Here is a 27,238-nt window from a genome sequence, read left to right on the forward strand (position 1 = left end):
AAAAAACCTAGGTGATTGTTGTACAGTTTACATACTGGTTTTGGGAAGAATGATAGCTAGGAAGATTGCTTACTGGGGAAAAATAAAGGAGCAAGTAGTGACAGGAAGTTGAGCAACAAATTCAAATGATAAATCACTTTTTATCACTGACAGTTTTATTCTAATGGCTACGTTATCATTGGAAATTGTGAGTTTTCTGTCTCTTGGTGTATCCAGATCAACGTTGCCTGTCATCTGAAAGCTGTAAATTAGCTAGATGCACAATATTTCAGTCAAAAACAGGTTGTAAGGTTGAATGCAGACGTCACTGCAGGAAATATAACAGCCTGTGCTGTCCAAGTTAAATCAAATGATTTAAGAGTCACTTCAGGATTTAAATTTTGGGAACAAAGGTGTAAAACAACTATGCAATTTGTTTTACTGTTGTATGTCCCACTTTTCCTTTCTTCTTTTCCAGAACAAAATTTTTATTCTTAATTTTTATTTTATTCCTAATTTCTGCATCAGGCCCACAATTACAGATATGGACAGAAAACCTCTGGAGTTTTGGGGGTCTGCTCTTAGGTATGTTTTGGCTGCATCTTGTCACATTCTTTCCGTGACAGTTATGTTAGGGCATCTACGGTTGTAAAGTTACTTCTTTTCTTTGGTCCAGGAGAGGAAGAAACGTATTCTGAAACAGCAGAATTGAGTTCAAGAGACAGTTGGACATCTAATGTGCAAGAATCATAACTGTTCTGGGGGGAGGGAGGAGTAAAGATGTATTGTGCAGCAATAACAATGGCGTGAAAAAAACTTTTTGTAAAATATCTTATTCTTTACAAGACAGTCTCATTCAGATTAAGTACTGGGGTTATAAACTGCTTGCCTTATGATGAATTGCACATTTAAATCATCATTAACCTGATGAGATTTCAAAATCTCTTTTAAAATGATCATTTCTTAAAACTACTTTTAAAATGGCTTTTTAAATGGAGTAACAGTAAGCACAGTACCTTTCTGGTGGATTTGCCCTACGTGTAAGAGAGTTCACTTGGGGTGTTTTTTTTTTTGGCATTTTGTGATTTCTTTTGTTGGTCTTGCCAAGGCAGAAGAGCTACAAGAAGGTTAATTGATAACTGTTTCTTGTCTTTCATATAAGTTTTTTTTTAAGGGTTTTGGGGGTAATCTATGTTTTGATGGCCTAAAACCAATTCATGATGTGCCAAAAAGCTATGCTACTTGTGGAATTTAGATATGTGTATTGTGTTGGAGGGGAGGATATTTTTATGGGGGAAGTGAAGGAGAAAGAACTGAACTGGTGCTCTGCAGTTTCAGTTGTATGGTATTGCAGTAAGGATAAGCAGGAAGACATGCTTAAACACCTAACCCCTGCTGTCTGTGTCAATTCTGTGAAGCAGTTAAAAATGCTTTCCAGGTAACAATGTTTTTATTAGTGACTTCCAATGTTTAATATGGATTAAAATTGAGCAAAGGTGGAAACAGAAATGGAGCTGCAGATAGAGGAAATATACTTTAAGAAATGTGTAGGATTTCATGCTACCTGCTGACTCTAGTATGTGCAAGGTCTGGTCTTGTTCCATTAGCCATCATTTGCTATAATATGTTAGCAGTTACTAAAAAAATACTCAAATTCTATTACTTTCAGCCCCAAAAGTGATGTTCATTGTCAGATATACACTTCTTTATGATATTTTATTTAGTTATGCTGTCTTTCAGAGCATTTCTATCTAAAAGGAAATCTTCCTTCTAAAAATTCACAGTGCTCTGAAAGCTACTTCTAAAAATTCAAAGAGCATGTAAACAGAAATGTTAAATCTCATAAAATTGATCTGTGCTTAGGGGAGGGCTGGAAGTAGTGGTTTAGGACAAGATTCTTTTAATATGAATGTTAATTTCAACCAGTTTAATGTTTTGGTTTTTTTTTGTTGTTTATTAAATTACTTGGTTCTTTAAAGAAGACAGAGGAAAAGCTTTACTCAGGGAACAGAAAAGTAATAGTAAACTGTTTGGTGACCGATGTGACTTCAAAGTGTTACTTGCTCAGGAAGAAACAATGTATGTAGTGTCATGGGAAAGAAAATCATTGACATTTATCAAGCTCAGCTGCTTCTTATCTTTTTTATTAAAAAAATAATGTTAGACTATAACAGTTTCTCCTTCTACAATTTCTATTTAGGCAGTGTATTTTATATAGTAAACTGTTGTATAGATCTGCTGGGCATTGTCTGCAGACTTCTGCATTTGGTCTCTGAAATTCGTGCAATTTACTTGTAATTGAACTAGTTTCTGTGTATATTAGTGAAGAGCTTTTAGTATGAAATAATAACAACTCTGGCAAGACTTTTCATTGCCTAACTAGGAGTTATCCCTAGAAAGGAATCCTTTCGAATGTCATGCTCTTTCAGTGGCTGATCTATCACTGGAAAGTGGATGACCCACGAGTTTTACGATAGCCTATAGACAAAGTCCTAGGTATGCAACTGGCAGCAGACCTCAAAATAATTATCTGTTTCTTAAAAATTCTCTTTGCATGCTTGTGCACTGTACTTTCCGGGGGATTGACATGTAGTACAGAGAACAGTTGGTTAGAGAGAAATAGTGTGAGTTTCCTGTCTGAAAAATTCTAGTTGTCAAGCTATGGCCAGTATTTGAGTGGTCCATTGCTCTTGGAAATAGTTTGATCCAGAATTTTTGGTATGCTGAAAACGAGTATTTTGATATCCCAGCAATCTGCTATGGAACTTGGGTCAAAATTGTTGTGGAGTGCATGAGTCCTTCAGAATGAAAAGATTACCAAGATCTTTGCAAATTTTATTGAATTGTGTGAGAGAAGGCAAGGATTCTGTTTTTAATTAGCTTGCCACAGTGATAGAGAAAAGAGAAACACAGAAATTCTTTTAAACTGTTCTCTATCAAAGGATATCCTGAATTAATCTAATTTGATTGTGAATAATGGAAATTTTACGCTTTGATTGTTTGGATGAGTATGTAAATAGACCTGGTATATTCTGTAGCCTGAATCTCATGTTCTGTAATACTGCAGACAGTTGAGGTACAGGTAAATGTTAACTAACCTATTGCCTTTTTCCCCCCCAGGTTCCTCCTAATAAAATAGATTATGAATATAGTGAACTGATTTTATATCAAAATCAAGTGATGAGAGAGGCAGATCTGTTTCAGGAGTCTTTAGAACATATAGAGACATATGAAAAGCAAATATGTGATAAATTAATAGTAGAAGAAATCAAAGGTAAGTGATTTTTTTTTCCCTCAGCCAATTTGTTCTAAACTTTTGCTGCTGGCTTTCAGATATGATAAAGCAGTAAAAAACATGTGAAATCTTTAATTGATTTGAAGCATTTACTATAGGGAAACTGGTAACACCAGATTTACAATTTTGTGCTCAAGAAACTTGTTTACCAAAGTGGATAGTGGATGCAGGTAGTTTAACTTGGTTTGACACAGGAACAGAGACGGTCTCGGAGATTATTATATTGGTGTATACTAAAGTAGCTTTCTGTAACTCAGAGCTAGTATAATCCAGTTTTAATCTCAAAAAGAATACCATTTGTAGTACAAGCACTGATTTTTTTTTTTTTGACTGAAATATCAAATTCTTGTTTTCTTTTGTAAGCTTTCTAATGCACTTACTTGTATTGCCTTATTTAAGAGAATACTGAAGTTGACTTTTTTGATTAAAAATAACCCACAGTTGTTTTGTGGATTTTAAGTACTAATACTGAGTTCTGAATATGTGCAATTATATAGTGTAATAGCACATATTCTTCAGCTGCTCCTTGCTTGCACAATTGTGGTGAGTTGACCCTGGCCAGCAGGTAAGCCTCACACACTTCCCCCAGCCTCCCTTGTCAGGACAGGAGAGAGAATAGGAAGAGCAGAAGCAATGAAACTCATGCGTTGAGATAAAGATAACTTAAGTGAAGGAAAGAGGAAGGGGGGAAAAAATATCCAGATCCCCAAGGGATGCAAAGGCAATCACTCACCACCTCCTACAAGCAGACTGATGCTCACCTAGTTTCCAAGCAATGGCCACCTGCCCAAACACTTGTTCCCCTCAAGTTTTACGACTAAGCATGACACTATATAGCACGAAATATCCCCTTGGCCAGTTCAGGTCAGCTGTCCAGGTTGTGTCTGCTCCCAGTTTACAGTCCACCCTGGCCTGCTTGCTGGGTAGCAGTGTGGGGGTAAAAAGAGAAGGCCTTGATGCTCTGCAAGTACTGCTTAGCAGTAGCAAAAACATTGGTGTATTCTCAACATTTGGTCACAAAGCCCAAAACACAGCACTGTACAGGCTGCTGTGAAGAAAATGGATTCCATGCAAGCCAGACCTGATAGAACAATTTACTTAGTAGCAAACCAGTGTGATTTAACTGGTTAAAAACTGGTTAGTTGGTATGAAAAATATAGGTGTAGTTAAATAAACAGCCTGGTAAGAAGTGACAGTATTGTGTTGGGAGTCCTGGAAGGAGGAGCTGCTTGTTTCTTTGATAATCCCAACAGCTATTTTAAATACTCAGATACAGACATTTAAATAATCTTTGTTTCCACAGGTGCTGAATGCTCCAAACTGTGAACTATATGTGTGGCAGCTTCAAGTAGCACTTGTAATACACAGTAAATGCCTTTGGAAAAACAAAGCCTCTTTTTAAGTGTCTAACATGATTAAGCCCAATTTTGTGTATCTAGTTTTGTAAACTTTACTCCCAAGCCATCGGTGTTTTCTCATGTAATTCACAGTTCTTTACTGTGTTGTTTTTAGGAGAGATGTTGCTGAAGTTGGGAAGACTGAAGGAAGCTGGTGAAGTATACAAAGAGTTAATTGAGCGCAATGCAGAAAACTGGTGTTATTATGAAGGCTTGGAAAAGGCCCTACAACCTAGTAAGTTGAGATATGCAGATACATTGATATAGGATATATTTAAAACTCCTGTTTGATATGTTACTGCTTTAGATTAAAAAGCTTTACTTGGCAGAAAATGATATATCTTCTGATCTTGGATATGATATAGTTGTGTTTATCCACTTTAGAAATGCTCACTGAAAAACGTGTATGCATGAAAATACCAATGGCACCTCTTTCTTGGAGGTAAAGGTGGCATTTGCTAACGTGCTTATACAAAGAACATTTCCTTGCCACACATGAACTTGGAAACCAAATTGCAATTCATTCCTGTCTAATAGTTGATTGTCAGACTGCTATCATATACCACAACGGAAAGCTGTCATTCTGAAACTTTTGTTTAGGTGGTACCTCTTTCTACAGGCATGTAGAGAAATACTCAAATACCTATTTCAGATGGCTTTTCGAAGATAGGCCATCTGAAAAAAAAAAATTCTTTCTTTAAGCTTACTGTTCTTTGGAGGAAAAGGTAAATGTGATAAAATCTTTGTTATTCCAATGCTAGTTCACGTTACTGTTGTTCTGTCTTTCCAGGAAAACAGCTAATTTTTTAAAAATTACAATATTGCAACAGTTTATACTATAAGTGTTTTGCAGTGGTAACTTTCCCAAGTGTTTACATCCACACAGGAATGGTTTCCTTGTACTTCACTGTTCACTACTTAGTGGAAGTTTTATTTGAGTTATTCTGATGACATCATAAATCATAAGCCCACAAGGATATTATTCATAGATATTATAGCTGCATTATATTTCTCAACCAGCTTGCTTCTAGAAAGTGTTGCAGTTGAGTTTCAGAAGGTCTGGGAATATGGCTTGTGACTGGGGAATGAAAATGATTGCGTTTGTTACATTTATGCAGAGAGTAGTGTTGCCCTTTGAATGGTTTTTGTAGTGTATCCATAGAGTTGAACATCATGGTTATTGTCTCAGAAAATAAATTACCCAAGAACTTGATTATTCTGTTTGATATAATGTTGATGAAAATGTGTAGTTCTTAACAAAGAACCAATCCAGTAGTTTATTTGACATATTAAAATCCTATGTAGATTAAAACTGTACTAATTCATAAAACTAATAATGCTACTTTATTTTTTAGGTGGTCTTAGGACTATTTCCTCCCCCATGGTAAGTTCTGGAGCTCCAACTTGTGACTTCAATTAGGGCTTCTATATGCTTTAGTTCCAATCCAAACATAATTTTAGTATAACTCTTAGAACTCTACATCTCTTGGAGCCACTGGGTAACATATTTCCCCCCCCCCTTCCCCAACATCTGAGCTCAGTGACAAGATAAATTGTTTTTCTTATGAAAGGAAAACAGATATATTTATTAAATACATGTTATGTCATAGTCTTGATCTGTACATTCTGTTTCATTTAAATTGCTTGATGAATTTAATAATATTTAATCAAAATTCATCTTAATTATGTTAAAATGACATTTCAAAGCAACAGATTAGTTTTGTTTAAGTTCTAACCACATTGGAGCTCCAAAGCATATTATGGGGGAAAGGGGAGGAGTGGGAAGAAAAGAAAATCTTTAACAAAAATAAAGCTACTTAAACATTAAGATATAAAGAGTTCTGGTGCTCAGTACTTACACTGGCAGTATTGTGCCCTGTTTTTGCTGCCACAAAAGGACCTATGATAAAGGCATACTCATGTAGTATGCTATTTGTATACCTATGATTTAGAAATACAATATATTTCTCTGAATGCTTTAAGTTTGCCTGAAACAGATGCATAGTGAAAAACAGTTAATTGAAGCTATGAATGTCAAACTACTGTGTGAAAGGGTCTGCGCAGTATGTAACTGAAAGAAACCAAACTCTAGTACTGCACGATTGAATGTGCAAGGTCATTGTTCTGCTTGCAGTTTATCCTTGCAGTGATTAGTGCTGGTAGTTGCGTATTGTATGTACAGTGTGTCTTCAATACAGAGTTTTACACAGTAATGTTTATGATTAACTGGAGAAAATAGCTTGAAATGTTTAAATTGTTCCAAATCCAAACTGTGTAAGAAGTCTAGCTAAATCAATTCTCAACACTTAAAAACATTTAGAAGAATAGATTTTTATCTCTGTTACTTATATCTATTATATTTACTGATAATAGGCACTTTAGAAGAGAGGCTTCAGATTTATGAAGAAGTTAGTAAAAGACATCCCAGAGCAGTTTCACCTAGAAGATTACCTTTAAACTTTGTTTCAGGTAACAAGTTGCATATCTCTTCTGTAATAGTTTTTATTTGTTTTTTTTCTTAAGTTTTCATGAGGCTGTTGAATGTGCATTTAATACCTATTTGTAGATGAACACAAATCGGACATACGCATTTCTATTGGAATACACAATTATTTATGTTTTAGGAGCTGATTGAAAAAGTTCATGTACTCTAATATGGTGATATGAACCATGTAATGTTTGTATTGATAAAACTCCAGTACAGAATGGTATATAGCTTCTAGGGATTCTTATACATAATTTTTCTGCCTCACACAAGTTAAGAATCATAAGTTAAAAGGTAGGGGGTACAGTACAGTTGAATTAAAGGTGTAGGGGGTGTATATACACCCCCCCATACTTTATATATAAGCTAATTATAATTCATAAACACTGAAACCAGGTGTAAATGGTGCATGTAACAATCACAGTAGCATAGGACTGATGATTTTCCTAACAATAACCTTTAAGTGGTACAGAGCATAGCTAGTCCACTTTTCTGTTGTTGCTCAGGAGTCTGAATGTGCATATACCTTTCCTGTGTAAAATCACAAGATTTTAACTTCTTCGTAAGAGATTTAGCCCTGAAGTTAACACTTGTGCCTTACTTAATCCCAGATATTGCAGTTTCTTTGAAGATACACAAGGGCAATTTTTGAGGCAGTTCAGCTAATTTGAAAACCTAGGTAACAAGTAATTGTTTTTTCTCCTGTAATACAATTGTTTATGGTAATACATAGCAAACAATGAAATAACCTGCAAAATGCTTTTCTGTATCTTTATTAATAATGTATTTTGCTGTTGATTTCAATTCACTGTATGTTTTGCACTAGGTTACCTTATCATATCTGACAGCGTAGTTTCACAGCTACTGTTCATTTAAATAGAAATATGTTTGGTAATAAGGATTAGTTGTTCCTGCTATAGCAATACTCTAAATGAAAGCAAAATTCATTATTAAATCTGTTGAGAAGAATCTCTTAGTAGACTTTCTGCAGTGTTTCGTAACAAATAAGAATTTTCCTAAATTAAAACTTGTGTTTCTGTTAATCTATTGAGCTTGTATCAGTTATGGATGTGTAAGACTGGTTTTGACCCAATAGAAATTTATCTGCTAGGTTTACATCTATTTACTAAATGGTTTATTGTGTTTAAAAGTACAGCAGATGAGAAATCCTGTTGGCAAAAGTTAATAGTGAGAATGTGAAGGTATAGAAACAAACTTTTTTGCAGAAATGTATTTGCAAATTTCAGGAGGATAGAATTTTTGGTTAAATGAGGTTGCTGTTCCAGTGTGGTCATTGACCAGTTGCTTGCAGCGAGCACTAGTTGATTCAGAATTGGCTTAAAATACTCTAAAGTGCAGTTTTGTATTAAAGGAGCAGCCCTTCCCAGACCTTGCCACGCATTGCATCTTAATAACTTTGATACAGGTCAGCTCCTTGATCCAGCTGGAAACCACCTTTATGGAGGAAGGCTGTTACAATTAATTTGAAGACTGGTCAAGGGGGTGGGGGGGTTAGAGTCTGGCCATCCAGTTTTAGATTTGTATATGCTGCTATGGGTTCACTGTTCCTGTGGTCAGGTCTTTTCTGTGCCTCAGAGGCTAAATTTTGAGCTTGGCTTCATGTCATAAGTGGGTGCCTATCTTATGTTTTGCATTTTTCAGACTTTGTTTTAAAGCTGTTCTGCTTTCTATAAATAAATATGTACTTAATAGAAATGTGAATTTTGCTTTCCTAAATTCTGAATTACAGCTCTTCTGTCAAGAATATAAATTAGAATAATTCAACAGAAGAAATTAAGAAACTGGGATGGATTTTTTTTTTTGTCATATAGGGGAGTTTCTTGTAGTGCAAGAAAACAAGTTCTAATTGGTCCATCTGTAGTAAAGCATGTGCTTATAGTCCAGTTATGGATCCCCATCCACGGTAGTAGGAGTTTCTATATATAGCAGTTTGTTTTAGTACAGTGAGGGAAGAACATGAGGTACTTTTATTAGTCTCGGTAACAGTGCTGACAACAGTAAGTGTAGGACAATTAAGAATTGGTGGAAATACATAAGAAAGAATGTTGTATACAGAACAGTAGTATCTTCATTTTCTGAACATCTATAAAACATTGTTAATCAAATTTCTTAATTTGTATATTTCCTCCTTGCTTAAAGACTTAACTTTAAGTCTACAACAGAGTAGGCAATGAAGTGTAGCAACTTCATCCCTATGCAAAGCAAACAAAACCAATTAAAGAAAAAAAAAAACACAAACTGAAACAACTGAAAACAACCCCTTCTCATCATAGGGATAAGAATATGAAAGCCAGCTATGTTTTCCTGACTGGATATCTTATCTTTGAAGTCCTGCTTTTTTTTTTTTCTTTTTGAAACAGCAGTTCTCAGAAAGGTAACATACTGCAAGTACTGTAATTTTTACCTGAAAACATAATTAAATCAGATTTTTAGCTTTCTGCCAGTATATTTTGATAAAAACGATTCTGATATGGTGCTTATCCTTCTGAAACCCAGTCTTCTATTCTGTTTCTGATTCCAGAAACAATCATATTATCATCGGAAGTCATGTCCTACTCCTAAAAAATAGGACTAGAAGAGAGGTAGAGGGTTCATTTCATCCATCCTTCTTCCTCAAAGCAGGATAATTTATATCTGCACTATTCCTAACACACATTTGTCTAACTTATTCATAAAAACTTCTAATGATGGAGCTTTTACAAGATCTCCAAGGTAATCCATTCAAGTGCTTAGTTATTCTTATAATTTTTTCCAATGTTTGTTTAAATAGCCCTCGCTACATCCTTTGTAGCCAGCACTTAATACTTTCTCTTTTTAATAGAGTTTACAGGTTTGAGGACTCTTACCATGTCTTCGTCAGCAGTCTTTTAAACACTAGCAACTTAAGCGTTTTACTCTGATCTTTTTTTTTTAATCTAGAGCACATTAGCATCTTAAATAACTGGAAAGATGAAAACCCTGAATTGCAGCTTCTCAGTTACTCTGTTATCCAGAGTTGCACAGCAATGAGTGCTTATGTGTATACAACACTTGCATCACTGACATGTAACCAAATACACTTTTGTTTCTAGGTGAAAAATTTAGAGAACTAATGGATAAGTTCCTGAGGGTTAACTTCAGTAAAGGCTGCCCACCCTTGTTTACCACTTTGAAATCTTTATATTACAATCCAGAAAAGGTAAAATTTAGTATTTATTTGGTTTTAATTAAGTCTTCTATATTGAATTTCTAATAGACTATCTAACTGGTTTTATATAGATTTTTCTGTAACTTACCAATAACTGTTGCTGAACATTTTTCTCCTTAATGTGCTGTTTTGTCATAGATGAATTATAATTGAGGATGCTTAATATGTATGAAACTTCACTTCTGTAGACAGTTGATGTCAAAATGCTTGAAGTCAGATTGGTGCAGAATGCACTGAAGTTCTTGAAAAATCAAAGATAACCAATAACCTTATTTTTGTGTACTTTGAGTGCAAGCGTGTCTGGATTCTTTCAGCTTATGGTTTATGATGTCACCAGAAGTCAAGATTTTAAAATATCACACAGATGGCTATTGTTCTACGTACATTTTTGAATTACATGAATACATTAGCGTTTACCACAAAGGCTCGTTTCCCATTTCAGTCTTTGGCTAAAACTTTAGTGTTTAATTTTTTCATTTTTAAACTCTCACAGTTTTAGCAAAATTGTGCCACATTAGAACTATTGTTTCAAATGTAGTTCTTTGTTCCAAGCTTGTCAATAAGGTATAGTAAAAATGAATTTTCAAACTAAAGCATGTTACTAAAATGTGTAGAAAATAAAATAAAGGTCAGTTTATTTAGATGTTGCTACATTTGCTACAAGCAATAAAAACTTCGGGTATTCTAATCCGTTCATGACTAGGTTAGGAGGAGTTTTTGTAGCTGGAAAAACCCTAAATACATGATGCAGCTTTTCAACCAGCAGTAGATATTCCTTTAATTGGACTAAAATTATTCTTTCTTAGAGTGTCTCTGCTAGTTGTCCTAACATGAAATTTTCAATATACTTCTGTTTGGAAAATGTACTCTGTACTGTGTCTCCATGGTTGACATATTTTTAGTAAATTCTTGTATCATGTATAGTACAAGCGTTTCTACAGTACCTATTGCTAATGCATAATTTTCAATGTAAACTTCTGAAAGTGGGTTGAAATTTTTTAAATAATGATACACTGTCTAGGCAGAAGTACAGTCAGTGCTGTGAAAATGTTACCTATGCTATTTGAAGTATGAAAATCTAAAAGTTAAAAGATACAAATAAATTCATTTGGCTTGCAAACAGATGTTAGCACTTACTGGTTTTGATGTGATGGGTAAGAAAGATGAGGACTACTATGTTTTGGGGCAGACTTACCCAGAAAGGTGCCTTGCTGCCAGTTGTCTTCATAGTATCAAATCAGTGTTGCTTAGAACTGCCAGCTTAATTCTAAAAAGTAATTAAAATTAAAATCAAGAGCCCCACAATTTCCAAATATACTTAGATTTGTTTGTGCTGCTAACTTCTACAAAAGCATTTTCCTCTTTTTTTTTCCTCATCCTTCTCTTATCAAGAGCGGGTCTCTCTCACATTTCACTCGGTTGGGTTTTCATGTATCTATAGTGTAACAGAAGGATCTTTGACACTGAGAGAAACTTTAATTTTGGTCTCTGGCAGTTAATTTTAGAATTGCTAAAATTTAGGGATTAGGGGGCAGAGAATTGTGGCAAACTAATGTGTGCTACACCTTTCAGGAAAATGTTATACTTCGGTATCTAGTCTAAGTCAGTGCTTAATAATGGCTTCTCACATAAATTACTGGTATATTTTGACTGAAAATAAAGAATTGTAGTCAGGGTCATGTTATTCCTACTAGAAAATACCTAGGAAACTACTGAATTCTCTACAAGTTGGGAATGAACAGTTCCCCATTTATTTCTTTGGAAACTGGTGTAATTTGATGTAGTCAACTGCAGCTGCATTTTGAAGTGGCATAGATATGGGTATTTTATGAAAGAGTTGGTATTTAAGCCTAGAAAGTTCCGTCTTTCTAGAACTTCAGGTGGGTCCAGGATCTTCCATAAACCAAGGTGTTGGGGAAAAAGGTGAAATAAGCAATATTTATATTATGTTTTCTATTTGTACATATTTAACTCAGACAAAAAAAGTGCTGCAATATTTTATACATAGCAAAGGAAAATGTAAATTACTTAGTACCTGCAAGAATAGAGAGGAATAGTGAGAGGGGGAACATGTAGCTTTACTTGCTCAGCAAAAATGAGGATTGAATTTCGCAGTAAGAGTACTTGAACACTTTGGTGTTAAGAACACCTTTTATACCTGAGTGGGGAGACGAAAAGGTAATGTAAAGAGTAGCTGACTCTAGAAGAAATGTCTCCCCTCTGTTTGGAGAGGGCAAGGAAAAAAAAGTGGTTGTATAGAAGACAAATGTTTGTCAAGTATGTTCGGGAAAATGTTTGTTATCTAATTGCTGTATGTTGGTACTTCATATTAAATGTTTTAAATAAAAATTGCTGGTATATTTTGATTTAAAAACAAATTCTAATGTACTAACATTAGTTAGCAGTTTTGGGTGAAATCTAGCTTCAGGTACACAAGCAGCAAAGCTTTAGGACTTGCCCAGATCAAAGGGAGGTTTTAGAAACTCTTCAGTACTTAGACGTCTCAGACTCCAAATACCAAGGTTGTAGGTTGGAAGTTATGCTTTGTATTCCAATACAGACATTGTTGTGATAAAGATCTAAACCAGTTTTGCTGTACTTGTGTGAGTTCTGGAAGTAACGTTAGAAAATAAGGTGAAAATTCTGGTTTTTGGTCTGTTTAGTGAGTTGAAGTTCATCTGTGTTCTATGATGATCAACTGATGATCAACTAGCAGTGTTTTAGTATGTTAGTGTTGACTTGATCAAAATTTTTGTAAGCAATTAAGGAGTTCAAAAGGTAAATTGCTCAACAAATGAGTAATCAAATCCATAAAGAGTACACTGGAGTAATTTTTAATTTACAAGTTGGCCAAACATTATATTTAACTTTTTTATTCATCTACACTCATTTTTGCTCCAAGAATTGTTTGACAAAATCCCTCTCTGGTACTGTTTTTACATATTTGTAACACTCAGAGTTGTTTTAGGGAGACTAGAAGTATGTCCAATGTTAGACCGAATTTCTTGTTCTGTTGTTTGCAGTCTTATCTGAGACCTTATTGGAGATCTGTAAACTGTGTCTAAATAAAGGATTCTGAAGACAGAGAATGTAGTCATCTTGTTGTTTTAACATTTGCAGGAATAGTAAAAAAACCACAGAATTAGCTTTGTATAGCTTATCATAAAGGGTATATTGTCCTGTCCTCCTGTACATTCCTGCTTTCAGATAATAATTTTCAGAGTATTTGATTAAATCAAAGTATAGTTCTTGTATGCTAAGCATAACTCTTGACAAACTCAAAAATTTGGCATGACTGTCATCCAATAAAAAAATGGCTGAAATAGTTATCTTTAGCTGTATTTTCTTGGAATTTTTTTGTGTAGGTGAATTATTTTAGGCAGGTGCGTGTTCAGATTTCAAAAACTTTCAATTTGGTTGTTTCATAGAATCATGGAATGGTTTGGGTTGGAAGGGACCTTAGAGATCATCTAATTCCAACCTGCCCTGCCACAGGCGGGGACACCTTTCCTCTAGACCAGGTTGCACAATCCCCCATCCAGTCTGGCCTTAAACACTGCCAGGGAGGGGGCAGCCACAACTTCTCTGGGCAGCCTGTGCCAGTGTTTCACTACCCTCACAGTCAAGAATTTCTTCCTAATGTCTAATCTAAATCTATCCTCTTTCAGTTTAAAACTGTTCCCCCTCGTCCCATCACTACTTGCCCTTGTAAAAAGCCCCTCTCCAGATTTCCTGTAGGCCCCCTTCAGGTACTAGAAGGCTGCTATAAGGTCTCCCCGGAGCCTTCTCTTCTCCAGGCTGAACAGCCACAACTCTCTCAGCCTGTCTTCATAGGAGAGGTGCTCTAGCCCTCTCATCATCTTCATGGCCCTCCTCTGGACTTGCTCCAACAGCTGCATGTCCTTCTTATGTTGGGGGCCCCAGAGGTGGATGCAGTACTGCAGGTGGGGTCTCACGAGAGCGGAGTAGAGGGGAAGAATCGCCTCCCTTGACCTGCTGGCCATGCTGCTTTTGATGCATCCCAGGATACGGTTGGCCGCCTGAGCTGCAAGTGGACATTGCCAGCTCATGTTGAGCTTCTCATCAACCATCACCCCCAAGTCCTTCCCCTCAGGGCTGCTCTCAATCCATTCTCTGCCCAGCCTGTATTTGTGCTTGAGATTGCCCTGACCCACATGCAGGACCTTGCACTTGGCCTTGTTGAAGTTCATGCAGTTCGCACAGGCCCAGCTCTCAAGCCTGTCAAGGTCCCTCTGTTTGTCTCCCATATTCTCTGGAATGTTTTTAACAGTTGAGGAATGAGATTAAGTTCCAGATTCAGGCATGTGAATTCAGATCAGTTGACACGGAATTGTTCAGCTCACTACCATATGTGGTTTCCTACATGGGATCAGTTGAACAGCTATCAAGGCTCCTTTTGACTGTGCTAGGTAGATCTGTTCTGATTGTAGAGGGAGCACAGGCACCTATATTATGGTTATCTAAGTATAGATGTCTGAAGCTGTCTACTGTGTCTCCCATCTGTTTCACTGGAGTGTGTTGGGAACTTGTTCCTGAAGTATGTATTATATGAGGTGTTTTCAGATTTATGAAACTGTAACATAGAGCAAGCTTTAGCAGTTGCTTCTAGAAAGAATTAACGAAATGTCCCACCAAAAACCAAAACAGAAATAACTGCAGTGCTAACTAAGTGGAGAGGGTGTCACTTTTTCAGCTACCTAATTGGAATTTGTTTACATACTTGTGCAAATATTAAGTGGAGAAAGGTGTGGATTACAACTGGTTCTTCATCACTTCGCTAAGGCATATGCTTTACTTTGATTAGGGAGGAAAGATATGTTTAATCTTCCTTCACACTTAAAGCAGAACTGTTGTTTAAGATCATTTGGGTGAAGTCGCAGCAGGGTACCATAAGTGGGAAAGACATCATAGTACAATAATGTAACATGCTGGAAGAGACTTTCTTTGAGTAACCAAAGGCATGAGGATTTGAAATCTGTTGAGTAAAGGAAGATTATGTATAGCTGCTTTGCTTTTTGACATTCACAGAGACTTCTTTTGAGGTAAAAATGTTCTCTAATAAATAAGTCTTTAATGACTTATAGTATACTTTGTTATGCAATCTGTCTTCCCTAAAATTCTGGAGCGGAAAAAATGCTGTATAGGTTGACCTTGTGTTCAGTTTGCGCTGTGCAGAGGTGTACATTTGACTGCACAGCTGGATTGAAAAGGAAACTTCAAATTCATTTGTTAATGAATGCTTGAAACTTGGATGCTTGAGAAGGTGACAGAGGTGGTATGGTAAAACCTGGGATAAGTAGGTTACCTGGATATTTCATCACTTAAGAGTCAGCAATATTGTTTGTTACCTTCTAGGAGTGAGTTGTTAACCCACTGAGATTTGAAGTAATTGTTTCAGAGATACTTAAGGCAGACTTAAGATAACTCTGGAAGCTGATGAGGAGAGGGAGAAGGTGTCAAGCTTGCTTTGCTCTAAATTACTGTACACATTTCTGTAACAATATCCAGTTGCAGATTCTGTGGTCCTTCACTGTTGGCAAAGCAGTGATCAGACTGATGTTTTTCTTCCTAGTTGTGGAAGGGAGTTATCCAATAAATTGTTTAATCCTTCAAAGTTCTTTGAAAGAGGTTGTGATTCTAAAGGTTTTGCACTGTTATGCTGGTCTGATAAGTGGCCTGTGAACTGTTCTTTGTTTCTTCCTCTGTCAAGCCACCTAGACTGGAGGAGATGTAAGTAGTAGACTGAAGGGTGAGAAGCTTGAAGAAATGGAGCTAGAAATGCCTAGAAACTGTACTGCCATTTAAACTTGATCAAATGTATTGTATTCTGGAGAGAGCTTTTGATTATTAAAATGCTGTATCATTAAAAAGTCATGCCAGCTGTTCAGTTTCCTGAGTGCACTTCTGTACTATGCTGTAACATAAAATCACTCTAATATTGAAATAAGAAAAAAAGTTAGGGGGGCATTGAATTGCAGGAGGAAATATTGGACAAAGGCCAACTGAAAAGGAGATGTTTGTTTTCTCTTCTAAAATATTGGCAGCTGATTTTTGTACGGGTAATGTGGATGAGTAGAGATATGTTATGTAAAGAGTTAAAGTACTTTCTGAAGTTATAATTGCTATCATGCTCCCTGTTTGCATATACCAAAGGCATGCACTAATCACTTCCTAACTTGCTACATTGGTACACAGCCAGGTTCTGTCTTTCCAGCTGAAGAAGAGATCAGTTAGTGGGCAATAGAGACTGTCAGACCGAATATTACTGTGTTTTCCAGAGTGTCTCATTCAAAACAGGTTTTGAATACTGCATAGACTGTATTCAGTGGTATATCACTTTCTACCTACAACACATTAGAGAAATTGTTTGGTGAAACACTGTCCTGATGGCTTTGTTCATATTTTAAAAGATACTTAGTAATAATAATGTTCATCACTGTATGTTTGTTTCAGATGACTCTTGAAGTAGCCACTGTACATTGTGAAGAAATTTGCCACATCTTCCTTCTATTCATTATATGGCAATACAGGGAATGCGGCAAATGTAGCCTGGGGCTTTTCAAATGTGAAAACTCTTGGTCATGATGAAGTAGTGTAAAGTGAGTGTGGTTACATAAAAGACAAAGCTCACAAATGTAAAAAGTACAGTACCAGATTCTACGTAGCTGTTCGGGTTGGAGAAAGGAAAGGAAATGGCTGGTCTGAACAAGAGCTGAGACCTTTCTATACAGGTTACTAGTGTTAAGGAACAGACCTGCATTCTGAGCTCAATATTTATTTTTCTCAAATGATCTTGTACTGTCTTGTAAGGACAGTGTGTTTGACTCAGTGTGTCAATTAGCTAACGTCTGCGTTGCTAAAACAGCTAGCAGACTCTTAAATATCACTTAGAGGAACTCTTTCCCTGCACTGTTCCATGTGAGAATAGCTTTTACATGTAGCAAAACAGTAGCAAGCAAAATGCAAAAAAAAAGTATCTCTTCAGAAAATTAAGTTCATCCACTTTCCTGCATAAGTTGTTACTGTAGCTGTGCATGTTGGATTGAGTTGATAATTATTTAATTAGTGTGTATTATGAAGCATGATTTTACCAAAGTATGGATAAAAGAAGAATATTCTTAATGTTTTTGTGGTGTTTTAGGGTAGTTGGTATCTGTCCTTCAGAAACAATTTGCTGTTTTCTGTGAAAAATAGAACATGCTTTAATCTACATTAATGAAATTTTGATTATAGTTATCTACATTAACATATGGCTCCTAAATTGAAGGAAGAAACTAAGATGGGGAAAATACCAGAATAGACTTTGAGTGTTTCTGTAATTTGTTGAATGTTGTTTCATATGTTAAAACAAATGCCAGCAACTTCTGGTTCTCTTAAGAATATCTGATTTTAAAATAGCTTTTAGAATATGGAACTATTACAGAGATTCTACAGTAAAGACACGTGCCTTGGCTATGAGTTCAGTCACCTTCTCAAATACCAGCCTGTGCCCGTTCGTACAATTCCTCTTGAAACACACTCTTAGTGCTGGCTATTCAAGACACCAAGAGGGAACCCTGTGAATGTTCTACTGCTCCTCAAAATTCTTAAGTTCATTCCATGTTTGATTGTTACTTGGGACTTTTTCCCCGTGTTAAATTTATTTGAATAACAGAATCACAGAATGTTAGGAATTGGAAGGGACCTCGAAAGATCATCTAGTCCAATCCCCCTGCCGGAGCAGGATTGCCTAGACCATATCACACAGGAACGCGTCCAGGCGGGTTTTGAATGTCTCCAGAGAAGGAGACTCCACAACCTCTCTGGGCAGCCTGTTCCAGTGTTCGGTCACCCTCACCGTAAAGAAGTTTTTCCTCATATTTCAGTGGAACCTCCTGTGTTCCAGCTTGCACCCATTGCCCCTTGTCCTGTCAAGGGATGTCACTGAGAAGAGCCTGGCTCCATCCTCATGACACTTGCCCTTTACATATTTATAAACATTAATGAGGTCACCCCTCAGTCTCCTCTAAGCTAAAGAGACCCAGCTCCCTCAGCCTCTCCTCATAAGGGAGATGTTCCACTCCCTTAATCATCTTCGTGGCTCTGCACTGGACTCTCTCTAGCAGTTCCCTGTCCTTCTTGAACTGAGGGGCCCAGAACTGGACACAATATTCCAGATGCGGCCTCACCAGGGCAGAGTAGAGGGGGAGGAGAACCTCTCTTGACCTGCTAACCACACCCCTTCTAATACACCCCAGGATGCCATTGGCCTTCTTGGCCACAAGGGCACACTGCTGGCTCATGGTCATCCTGCTGTCCACTAGGACCCCCAGGTCCCTTTCCCCTACTCTGCTCTCCAACAGGTCTGCCCCCAACTTGTACTGGTACATGGGGTTCTTCCTGCCCAGATGCAGGACTCTACACTTGCCCTTGTTATATTTCATTAAATTTTTCCCCGCCCAACTCTCCAGCCTGTCCAGGTCTCTCTGAATGGCTGCGCAGCCTTCCGTTGTGTCAGCCACTCCTCCCAGTTTTGTGTCATCAGCGAACTTGCTGACAGTGCACTCTATTCCCTCATCCAAGTCATTAATGAATATATTGAATAGTACTGGTCCCAGTACCGACCCTTGAGGGACTCTGCTAGACACAGGCCTCCAACTGGACTCTGTCCCATTGACCACCACTCTCTGGCTTCTTTCCTTCAGCCAGTTCACAATCCACCTCACTACCCGATCATCCAGACCACACTTCCTCAGTTTAGCTGCGAGGATGCTGTGGGAGACTGTGTCAAACGCTTTACTGAAATCGAGATAGACCACATCCACAGCTTTACCATCATCTATCCACTGCGTTATGTCCTCATAAAAGGCTATCAAGTTGGTTAAGCATGACTTCCCCTTGGTGAAGCCATGCTGAGTGCCCCTAATGATCCCCCTATCCTTGATGTGCCTAGAGACAGCACCAAGAACAAGTTGTTCCATCACCTTTCCGGGGATGGAGGTGAGGCTGACCGGTCTATAGTTACCCGGGTCCTCCTTCCTGCCCTTTTTGAAGACTGGAGTGACATTCGCTTTCCTCCAGTCCTCAGGCACCTCTCCAGTTGCCCACGACTTAGCAAAGATGATGGAGAGTGGCCTAGCAATGACTTCCGCCAGCTCCCTCAGCACCCGCGGGTGCATCCCATCAGGGCCCATGGATTTATGGACATCCAGGTTGCTTAATTGGTCCCTGACCCAGCCCTCATCTACCAAGACAGATTCCTCCTCTATCCTGACTTCTTCTGGGGCCTCAGGGGTCCGGGCCTCCTCAGGACAGCCTCCAACAGTATAGACAGAGGCAAAGAAGGCATTCAGTAACTCCGCCTTCTTTTTATCCTCTGTCTCCAGGGCCCCCACCTCATTCATCAGTGGGCCTACATTGCCTCTAGTGTTAGCTGTACCTGCAATGTATTTGAAGAAGCCCTTTCTGTTGTCCTTGACCTCTCTTGCAAGGTTTAATTCCAAGGAGGCCTTAGCTTTCCTAGTTGCCTCCCTACATCCTCTGACAACAGACTTATATTCCTCCCAAGTGGCCAGCCCCTCCTTCCATGATCTGTACACCCTCTTCTTCCACTTGAGTTTGCCCAGCAGTTCCCTGTTTAACCATGCAGGTCTCCTGGTACCCTTCCTTGACTTCCTACCTGTTGGGATGCTCTGATCTTGAGCTCGGAAGAAGCAGTCCTTGAATGCTAACCAACTATCTTGGGCCCCCTTACCTTCTAGTACCCTGTCCCATGGGATTTCCCCTAGCAATTGCTTGAAAAGGCCAAAGTTGGCCCTCCTGAAGTCCAGGGTTGTGATTCTGCTAGCTGTTCTGGTCCTGCCACATGAGATCCTGAACTCTACCATCTCATGGTCACTACAACCAAGGCTGCCCTCAACCTTCACCTCTTCAACCAGACCCTCCTTGTTAGTGAGGATAAGATCCAGCAGCGCTCCTCTCCTAGTTGGCTCATCCACCATTTGCATCAGAAAGTTATCATCAATGCACTGGAGGAACCTCCTGGACTGAGGATGGCTGGCTGAGTAGGCCTCCCAGCAAATATCAGGGTAGTTGAAATCCCCCACAACAACCAGGCCCTGTAATTGCGAGACTGCTCTCAGCTGCCTGTAGAAGGTCTCATCACCCTCCTCATCCTGATCCGGTGGCCTGTAATAGACACCCACAACAGTATCACCCCTGCCAGCCTGCCCCTTAATTCGCACCCACAAACTCTCAACTCGCTCCTGATCCGCCCCTGGACAGAACTCAATACATTCTAGCTGCTCACTCACATAAAGAGCAACTCCACCACCTCTCCTTAGTGGCCTGTCTTTCCTGAACAGGACATAGCCATCCATGACCACATTCCAGTCATGCGAGGCGTCCCACCAAGTCTCTGTAATTGCCACTAGATCATAGCCCCCCGACCGAACACGGATTTCTAACTCCTCCTGCTTATTCCCCATGCTGCGTGCATTGGTGTACAGGCATTTCAGGGAGCGAGCTGAGCACACCGATTTCACCCTAGGGGGATGGGGGGCCTCCTGGTCTACCTCAACACTAGAGCGTTGCCCCAGTGGTGCAAGCCCAGCTACTACCCCATCCCCCTTCGAATTTAGTTTAAAGCTCTCCGAATGAGCCCTGCTAATTCCTGTCCCAGAACCCTTTTGCCCCTACGCCATAAACCTTTCCCATGTATTACCGTCACGCCTGGTGTCTTACAAAACCAGCCATTATCAAAGAATCCAAAGCCCTGCCTGTAGCACCAGTCTCGTAGCCAGGCATTAATAGAGAGAATCCTACTATTCCATCCCACGTCATCACCTGAAAATGGAAGGAGGGAGGAGAAAACAACTTGTGCCCCAGACTCTTTCACCAACCATCCTAGGGCCTTGTAGTCTTTCTTCATCCCACTCAGACTACGGGATGCAGCTTCTTCCCCACCTGTCTGGAAGATCAGCAGGGGTTAAATAATTTCTATCACAAATAATTTCTATCACAAATTTCTATCACAAAATAATTTCTATTACAAATTTCTATCACAAATAATAATTTCTATCACAAAATGGAAGAATTCTGGGGGAAGAGTTACCTAGAAAGGGAAGGTGCTCTGTGCTAAACATCGTCATGTTGATGTTCGCACTAAATCCAGTTTAAACTGTACCCTTGATGCATGGAATCGATGCCTTTAATTGGCAGATACAGCAGATGCATAGTCTTCCTGGGAGGACGACATGTCCCAAGCAGGTACTTAGTAGGCTTTTTTTCCTTCTCAGCCTGCATCTTCCCACATCCACTAGCACTAAGACAAACATTGTATATGGTGATACTTTTATTCCTATGTTCTAGCTATCATTCACTCCTCTGATAGGACACTTCTTAGATCAGAAGAAGACTCTTAAGGCGTCTTCATATATTCTGTAATTGACTGTGCAACAAAATGGCAGTGGATTTCTCAGCTGCCACCTAGTTGGTGTTCTTAGTGCTGTCTTGATGATACTTGTGTCTGTTATCTTACATGTCCAAGACTGGATTCCCATTATGTATCAAGGAAAAGCAGAAGATATCAATTGTCAGTGACTTCATTGACAACTTTCACTGTTGTGCGTAAAAAAACCCAAAAAAACAAAAAACAACAAACCTCTTCATGAGGCAGAATCCAGAGAAATTCAAAGCACCTTTCATGATAATGCTTTTTGTCATCTTTCCTAATGAGATTTTCATTTCAAGCTCAACACTTGTGGTAAACCTTCTTAAAGCTTTCTGAGAGTTGCTGATAAAAGTAGCAAGTTTGGTAGACCAAGGCAATAGAGAATGTACACAATTTCTGTGATTTTTGAGGGCCTGTGGTTGTTACTTTCATTGCTTTCTTAAGTACGTACATTTCAGTAGAGGAGGTGTCACAGTTTAAAGGGCCAAACCAGGACAGGAGGATCAGGTTATAGAACTTTTAAACAGATGGGATGTACACAGGCCCATCGGACCTGATGGGGATGCATTCCGAACTGCTGAAGGAGCTGGACAATGTCACTGCACTGCCACTCAGTCTTTGAAATGTTATTGCAATGAGTGGAGTTTCCTGAGGACTGGAGGAAAGCAAATATCACTCCTGTTTTCAAGAAGTACAAAAAGGAAGATTTGAGGAGCTATGGGCCAGTCAGCTTCATCTCAATCCTTGTGAAGCTCATGGAGCAAATAATCCTGGAAGCCATTACCAAACACACAAAAAGTGTGGCTGGGAGTAGGTAGGATGGATTTATGAAGGGGAAGTCATGCCTGTCTAACTTGATAGCCGTCTATGACAAAATGACTATACCTCAGCAGACAAGGGGAGAGCAGTTGATACTGTTTATCTTTACTTTAGCAAGTCTTTTGACAGTCTCCTGTAACATGGACAAACTGTTGAAGTACAGCTTGGTAGAGAGTAAGGTGGACTGAAAACTGGCTGAACTGCCAGGCTCAGTGTTGTGATCAGCAGTATGAGGTCCACCTAGTGTCTCCAGGCAGTTAATGCTGGGACCAGTAGCATGTAACACCTTTGTTAATGACTTGATTGATGGGGCAGCATGTACTCCTCAACAACCTTGCAGATGATACAAAGCTGGGAGGAGTGGCTGATGCATGAAAGGATTGTGCTGTCATACAGAGAGACCTTGATAGGCTGGAGAAATAGGCTGAAAGGAAGTTTAACAAAGGGAAATACCAGGTTCTGCACCTTAGGAGGAATAACCACATGATCTAATATAGGCTGGGTACTGACCAGCTGGAAAGCAGCTTTATGGAAAAGTACCTGGGGGTACTGGTAGACAGCAAACTGAACATGAGCTAGCAATGTACCCTGTGGCAAAGGTGGTCAACAGTATCTTGGGCTGCATTAGTAAAAGCACCACCATGATGTTGAGAGAAGTGATCCTTCTCTTCTCAGCCCTGGTGAGACACATCTGGAGTGCTGGGTCTAATTCTGGGCTCCCCTGTACAAGAGCCACATAGACATACTGGAAAGAGTCCAGAGAAAGACCATGAAGTTGAAGGGACTGGAGTGTCTGGCATATGAGGAGAGGCTGAGAGCTAGGACTGTGTAGCCTGGAGAAGAGAAGGCTTAGGTGGGATTGTACATGTATGAATATCTGAAAGCAAGAGTGAAAAAAGACAGCCAGGTGCTTCTCATTGGTGCCCAGTGAACAGACAAGGCATCATGTGCGCAATTTAAAATACAAGAGAACATTTGAGCAAAAGAAGAGATACTTTGTCTTGGGGGTTGTCGAACATGGGAACAGGTTGTTCAGAAAGGTAGTGGGGTCATCATCCTTGGAGATAGCCAAAATGTGGCTGGACATGGTCAGGAGTAACCTGCTTCAGCTGACCCTGTTCTGTAAAGGAGGGTTGGACTAGGCAGTCTGTAGAGGTCTCTTCCAACCTTAATGATTCTGTGATAGCATCTTCTTACTGGGTTTCACCTTCAAGTCTAGGATCAGCCATTGACTTGCTAGCCAGCAAGCTAATCTGCAGCTGGTACTTCAGTACTGGGACAAGTGCATTTTATGCAAGTCTGGCAACACTAAGATCTTAGAGCAAACAGTGCAGAAAGGCCCAATAAAGATGGACATGCATATATATGTGAGTGCTTATACACAGAAGCATTGAGATCCCTAATCCAGATACTGGAATATTCAGTTGTGACTTTTGTTTCAGTTTGCCAGCATAGTCCTCCTAATCCCTGGAATTTCTTGCTTCTCCCTTCTCAGACCATTCACAAAGGGCAAAACAGGCACTTTGCACAGAATCTGCCTTTTACAAATGGATTATCTTCAAAACACAGATGAATAATTGCAGACTAACTGCCTTAGTATTAGGTTAAATGTGAGTACATGAGTGTTTCACCACATGTCAAGTGAAGCATCTCTAACTGCTGCTTCAGGGTAGACGCTTGTGGGTAGGCACTTGCCAAAAGACCAGGTTGTTAATTCAAGAGTGAAATGGGGTTAAGTGGAGGGTGCTATATATAGATATGAAGGAATCTAATCACTGTTTCGGTACAGTTCCCCATCCATCATTCTTGATTTTGGAGCTCTAAGTGGCACATATGGCATCCCTCTTTATTTCTGCAGTGTTTCAGAGTGCAGATTCTAATAGACAATGTAGTAGTTGTGCATTTGGTGTTCTTCTCAGGTTAGATAGCTCATGTTCACCTTGAGCAGTTGCCTGCTGGTGGAGACAGTTTGTTCCAGCAAACCTGCTGATGTTTCTAATGTTATACAGCAGGGACTACTGGTGTGACACTGTGGTGGCGTCAAGAGTGTGCTATGCTCCTACTCTTGGCTTCCTGTGTTGATGCACAGCTGTTGGGAGGTGCTCAGTGGAGCTGTTGTCTTTAATGCTTGACAAATGCCATATGTGAAGCTTTAAATGAGGTGCTGTATTTTGGAGATCAGTACTTCAATTTTTAATGACTGTTACTTGCTATCCCAAGTACCTGTTACCTTCCTGTACTCTACAGTGACAACTGCAATAGCATATGTTTAAAGAGAAAATGGCCATTTACCCTAAAATAGCGTGCTGTGTGAGAGGTGATAACACAAGTCCCATGACCTGCCGTCTTCATCTTGGAGTTTTAATTTATATAAATTCTGCGCCAGAAAAGTTCATGATCTTTGTGTACTCCCTAGGTGAGAATAGCAGTTACAGAATTTGTAGGACTCCAGCAGATGCTGCTCAGGGAACTGATCCATGAGTGTGTGTGTGTGTGTGTCATGCAATTCAGAATGGTTTATCTGAGGGCCTTGACTCATGGACAGAGTGGCTCACATTCCCAGTTGTCCATTCTGCCCTTGTCTACCACTGCAGCTTTTGCTGAAGGAGCAACGCAGGTGTTCGAGTACCAGTTTCTGAATCTGTACAGCTTTACATTTGTACTCATTTTTGGTTTTCTTAATAAGTTGTACTATTTAGCTAAAAGTGCAGCTGCTCCACAAACCATTTCTGCAGTGGCAGTCTCTAAAAGATGGTTGGATTAAACATGTGAAAATAAAAAATACTAGCTGTCCTCATTTGAAAAATCCACCTGCATGATTCAGAAAAAAATCACATGCGATGTGAGGTGCTTGTGTGTAGTGGCGCGAATGTTGATAGTGTGTTTTGAAGAACTGTAGTTATTTCTGGAAAAAGTAGTTTCTTTTACTTAACATTATTTAAAACATGTTCTTACCCTGCCTTTGCAGGTTTATTCACTTGATGTTTTTGATGTTGCCATAAAATATTAAACTTCTGCATAATCAATTCATAAGTATGCTGTGGAGGTAACTTGCATTTTAAAGTTAATTATTTGCCTTTGTCACTTTTAACCATGAACTATGTAGTAAGACTTGTAGGTGGCTAACTAAAATGAGTTAATTCTAAGGTAGCTTCGTCCTACGTAAGGGAACTTGTGGGTTTGTGTTCTGGGGTTTTTTACTAACAAGATATCCTGCTTCCTTCTAGAACTGTGAAATGTTATCTAAGTAAAACATGGCTGTAAAAATGTGAATATAGTGGAATTTTTTACTTACAGTTGATACTTCTAAAATAGTATGAAAAGCTTCATTTTCATAACTTATGGAGCCTTTTAAAACAACCACTTAAAGTACTGCTATGTGAATGAAAGGTTTTGAAATGTGACTGTGTGTGTTGTATTTACATGCTAAGAAACATGGAGCATTTACAAGGAAAATGCCTTGACACTACAGCATGTGTGTACATGAAATACTTTATGGGTGTCTTAATCCTTTTCTCTGGTATAGGGAGACTTACTGTCTAGCTACTGGGCTCTTGCTCTTTTATGCTACGGGTGGTTTTTATGGTTTTTATTCTTTGCTTAGTGCTTTAGTTTCTGAAGTTTATTATTAAAAAATGGCTATCAGCAAAGTAGCTGTTCTCCTTGAGTTTTCTATAATGCTAAACCTTTAATTTAAAAAGCCTACTATATAGCATGGAGGCTTATTAATTTTTATCAGGCTTCTTTTAGTTTCTAAATAGCAAGTATACTTGGCTATTTAAACTACATTTATCCTGTTGATATCTTTGTATTTGAATAAAATTCACACAGTTGGCACAATACATATTCTGTCAGGAAGCTGTAGTCTTTTTGGCATATTCAAGAAGCAAAAACTCGTGTTTAGGAGTGCTACTGCATTATTATGAGTTGTGTTGTTCATGGAGTTACTGTTGAGGGTAATTGTAGCTGTGGCTCTTGGCAGAATGTTTCTGCTGGAAGCTAATAACCTAAAGTATAAGCAATTGCATGGGATATAGTAATTTTCATGTTCTGTAAGCTGCTGTCCAGATGTATTACAAATAACTGTGAACAGCCTTATTTTTTTCCCCACAAGAGAGGGATCTTGAAATGCTACCCCCACCTCCCCCAGAAAAGTTCTCTTTGTACTTGAGCAATATTTAGAAATATTCTTTGGTTCCCTGTACATGCTGGTCTCTCTGTATCCATGAGATAAAAATCCAAAGAGTGAAGATCTTCAATTAGTCAACATCAAGGTTTGCGTCGATTGTGTTGCAGGTGTGTTGGTTGATTCCATTGAAGCTCGACATTAGTGCACATGTGCCTTTTTTCTGAGTAACTAAAACCTTGGAGACTGTGAGGAAATACTGGATGAGAGAAAATGTCTGGCTGGAAGAAGCACCAGAAACTACAGTCTCAAAAAAAGGTGTGAGACTGTCTACACAGGAAGGTAGGCTGTCTCCAGTGAAGGTCTTTCTTTAACCCTTTCAGGAAAGAAGGCATTTCCCCTCCTTGATATGGAAAGCTAAAGGAATTTAAAGCAAGTTGTAACTGTTTTTGTAGTTAGATGCCCTCTGTGAACTAT

At 38.8% G+C, this 27,238-nt stretch overlaps 1 protein-coding gene across 4 annotated transcripts in view; it reads left to right on the top strand.

The window, feature by feature from the left end:
* NAA16 (N-alpha-acetyltransferase 16, NatA auxiliary subunit) overlaps window positions 1-27,238 on the top strand; it is an 83,009-nt gene that overhangs the window by 26,474 nt on the left and 29,297 nt on the right. For 2 of the 4 annotated variants that reach the window (XM_068418196.1, XM_068418213.1), the window contains 4 exons: window positions 3,100-3,253; window positions 4,787-4,906; window positions 7,045-7,140; window positions 10,249-10,355. In XM_068418196.1, coding sequence (XP_068274297.1) covers window positions 3,100-3,253; window positions 4,787-4,906; window positions 7,045-7,140; window positions 10,249-10,355 — 477 coding nt within the window. Of the gene's footprint in view, window positions 1-3,099; window positions 3,254-4,786; window positions 4,907-7,044; window positions 7,141-10,248; window positions 10,356-26,931; window positions 27,015-27,238 lie in introns of those variants that run through there. The other 2 variants (XM_068418222.1, XM_068418205.1) reach the window with 2 other exon arrangements.

Source organism: Nyctibius grandis, chromosome 2, assembly GCF_013368605.1.
Source record: "Nyctibius grandis isolate bNycGra1 chromosome 2, bNycGra1.pri, whole genome shotgun sequence".
In the NCBI taxonomy this organism is placed as follows: domain Eukaryota; kingdom Metazoa; phylum Chordata; class Aves; order Nyctibiiformes; family Nyctibiidae; genus Nyctibius; species Nyctibius grandis.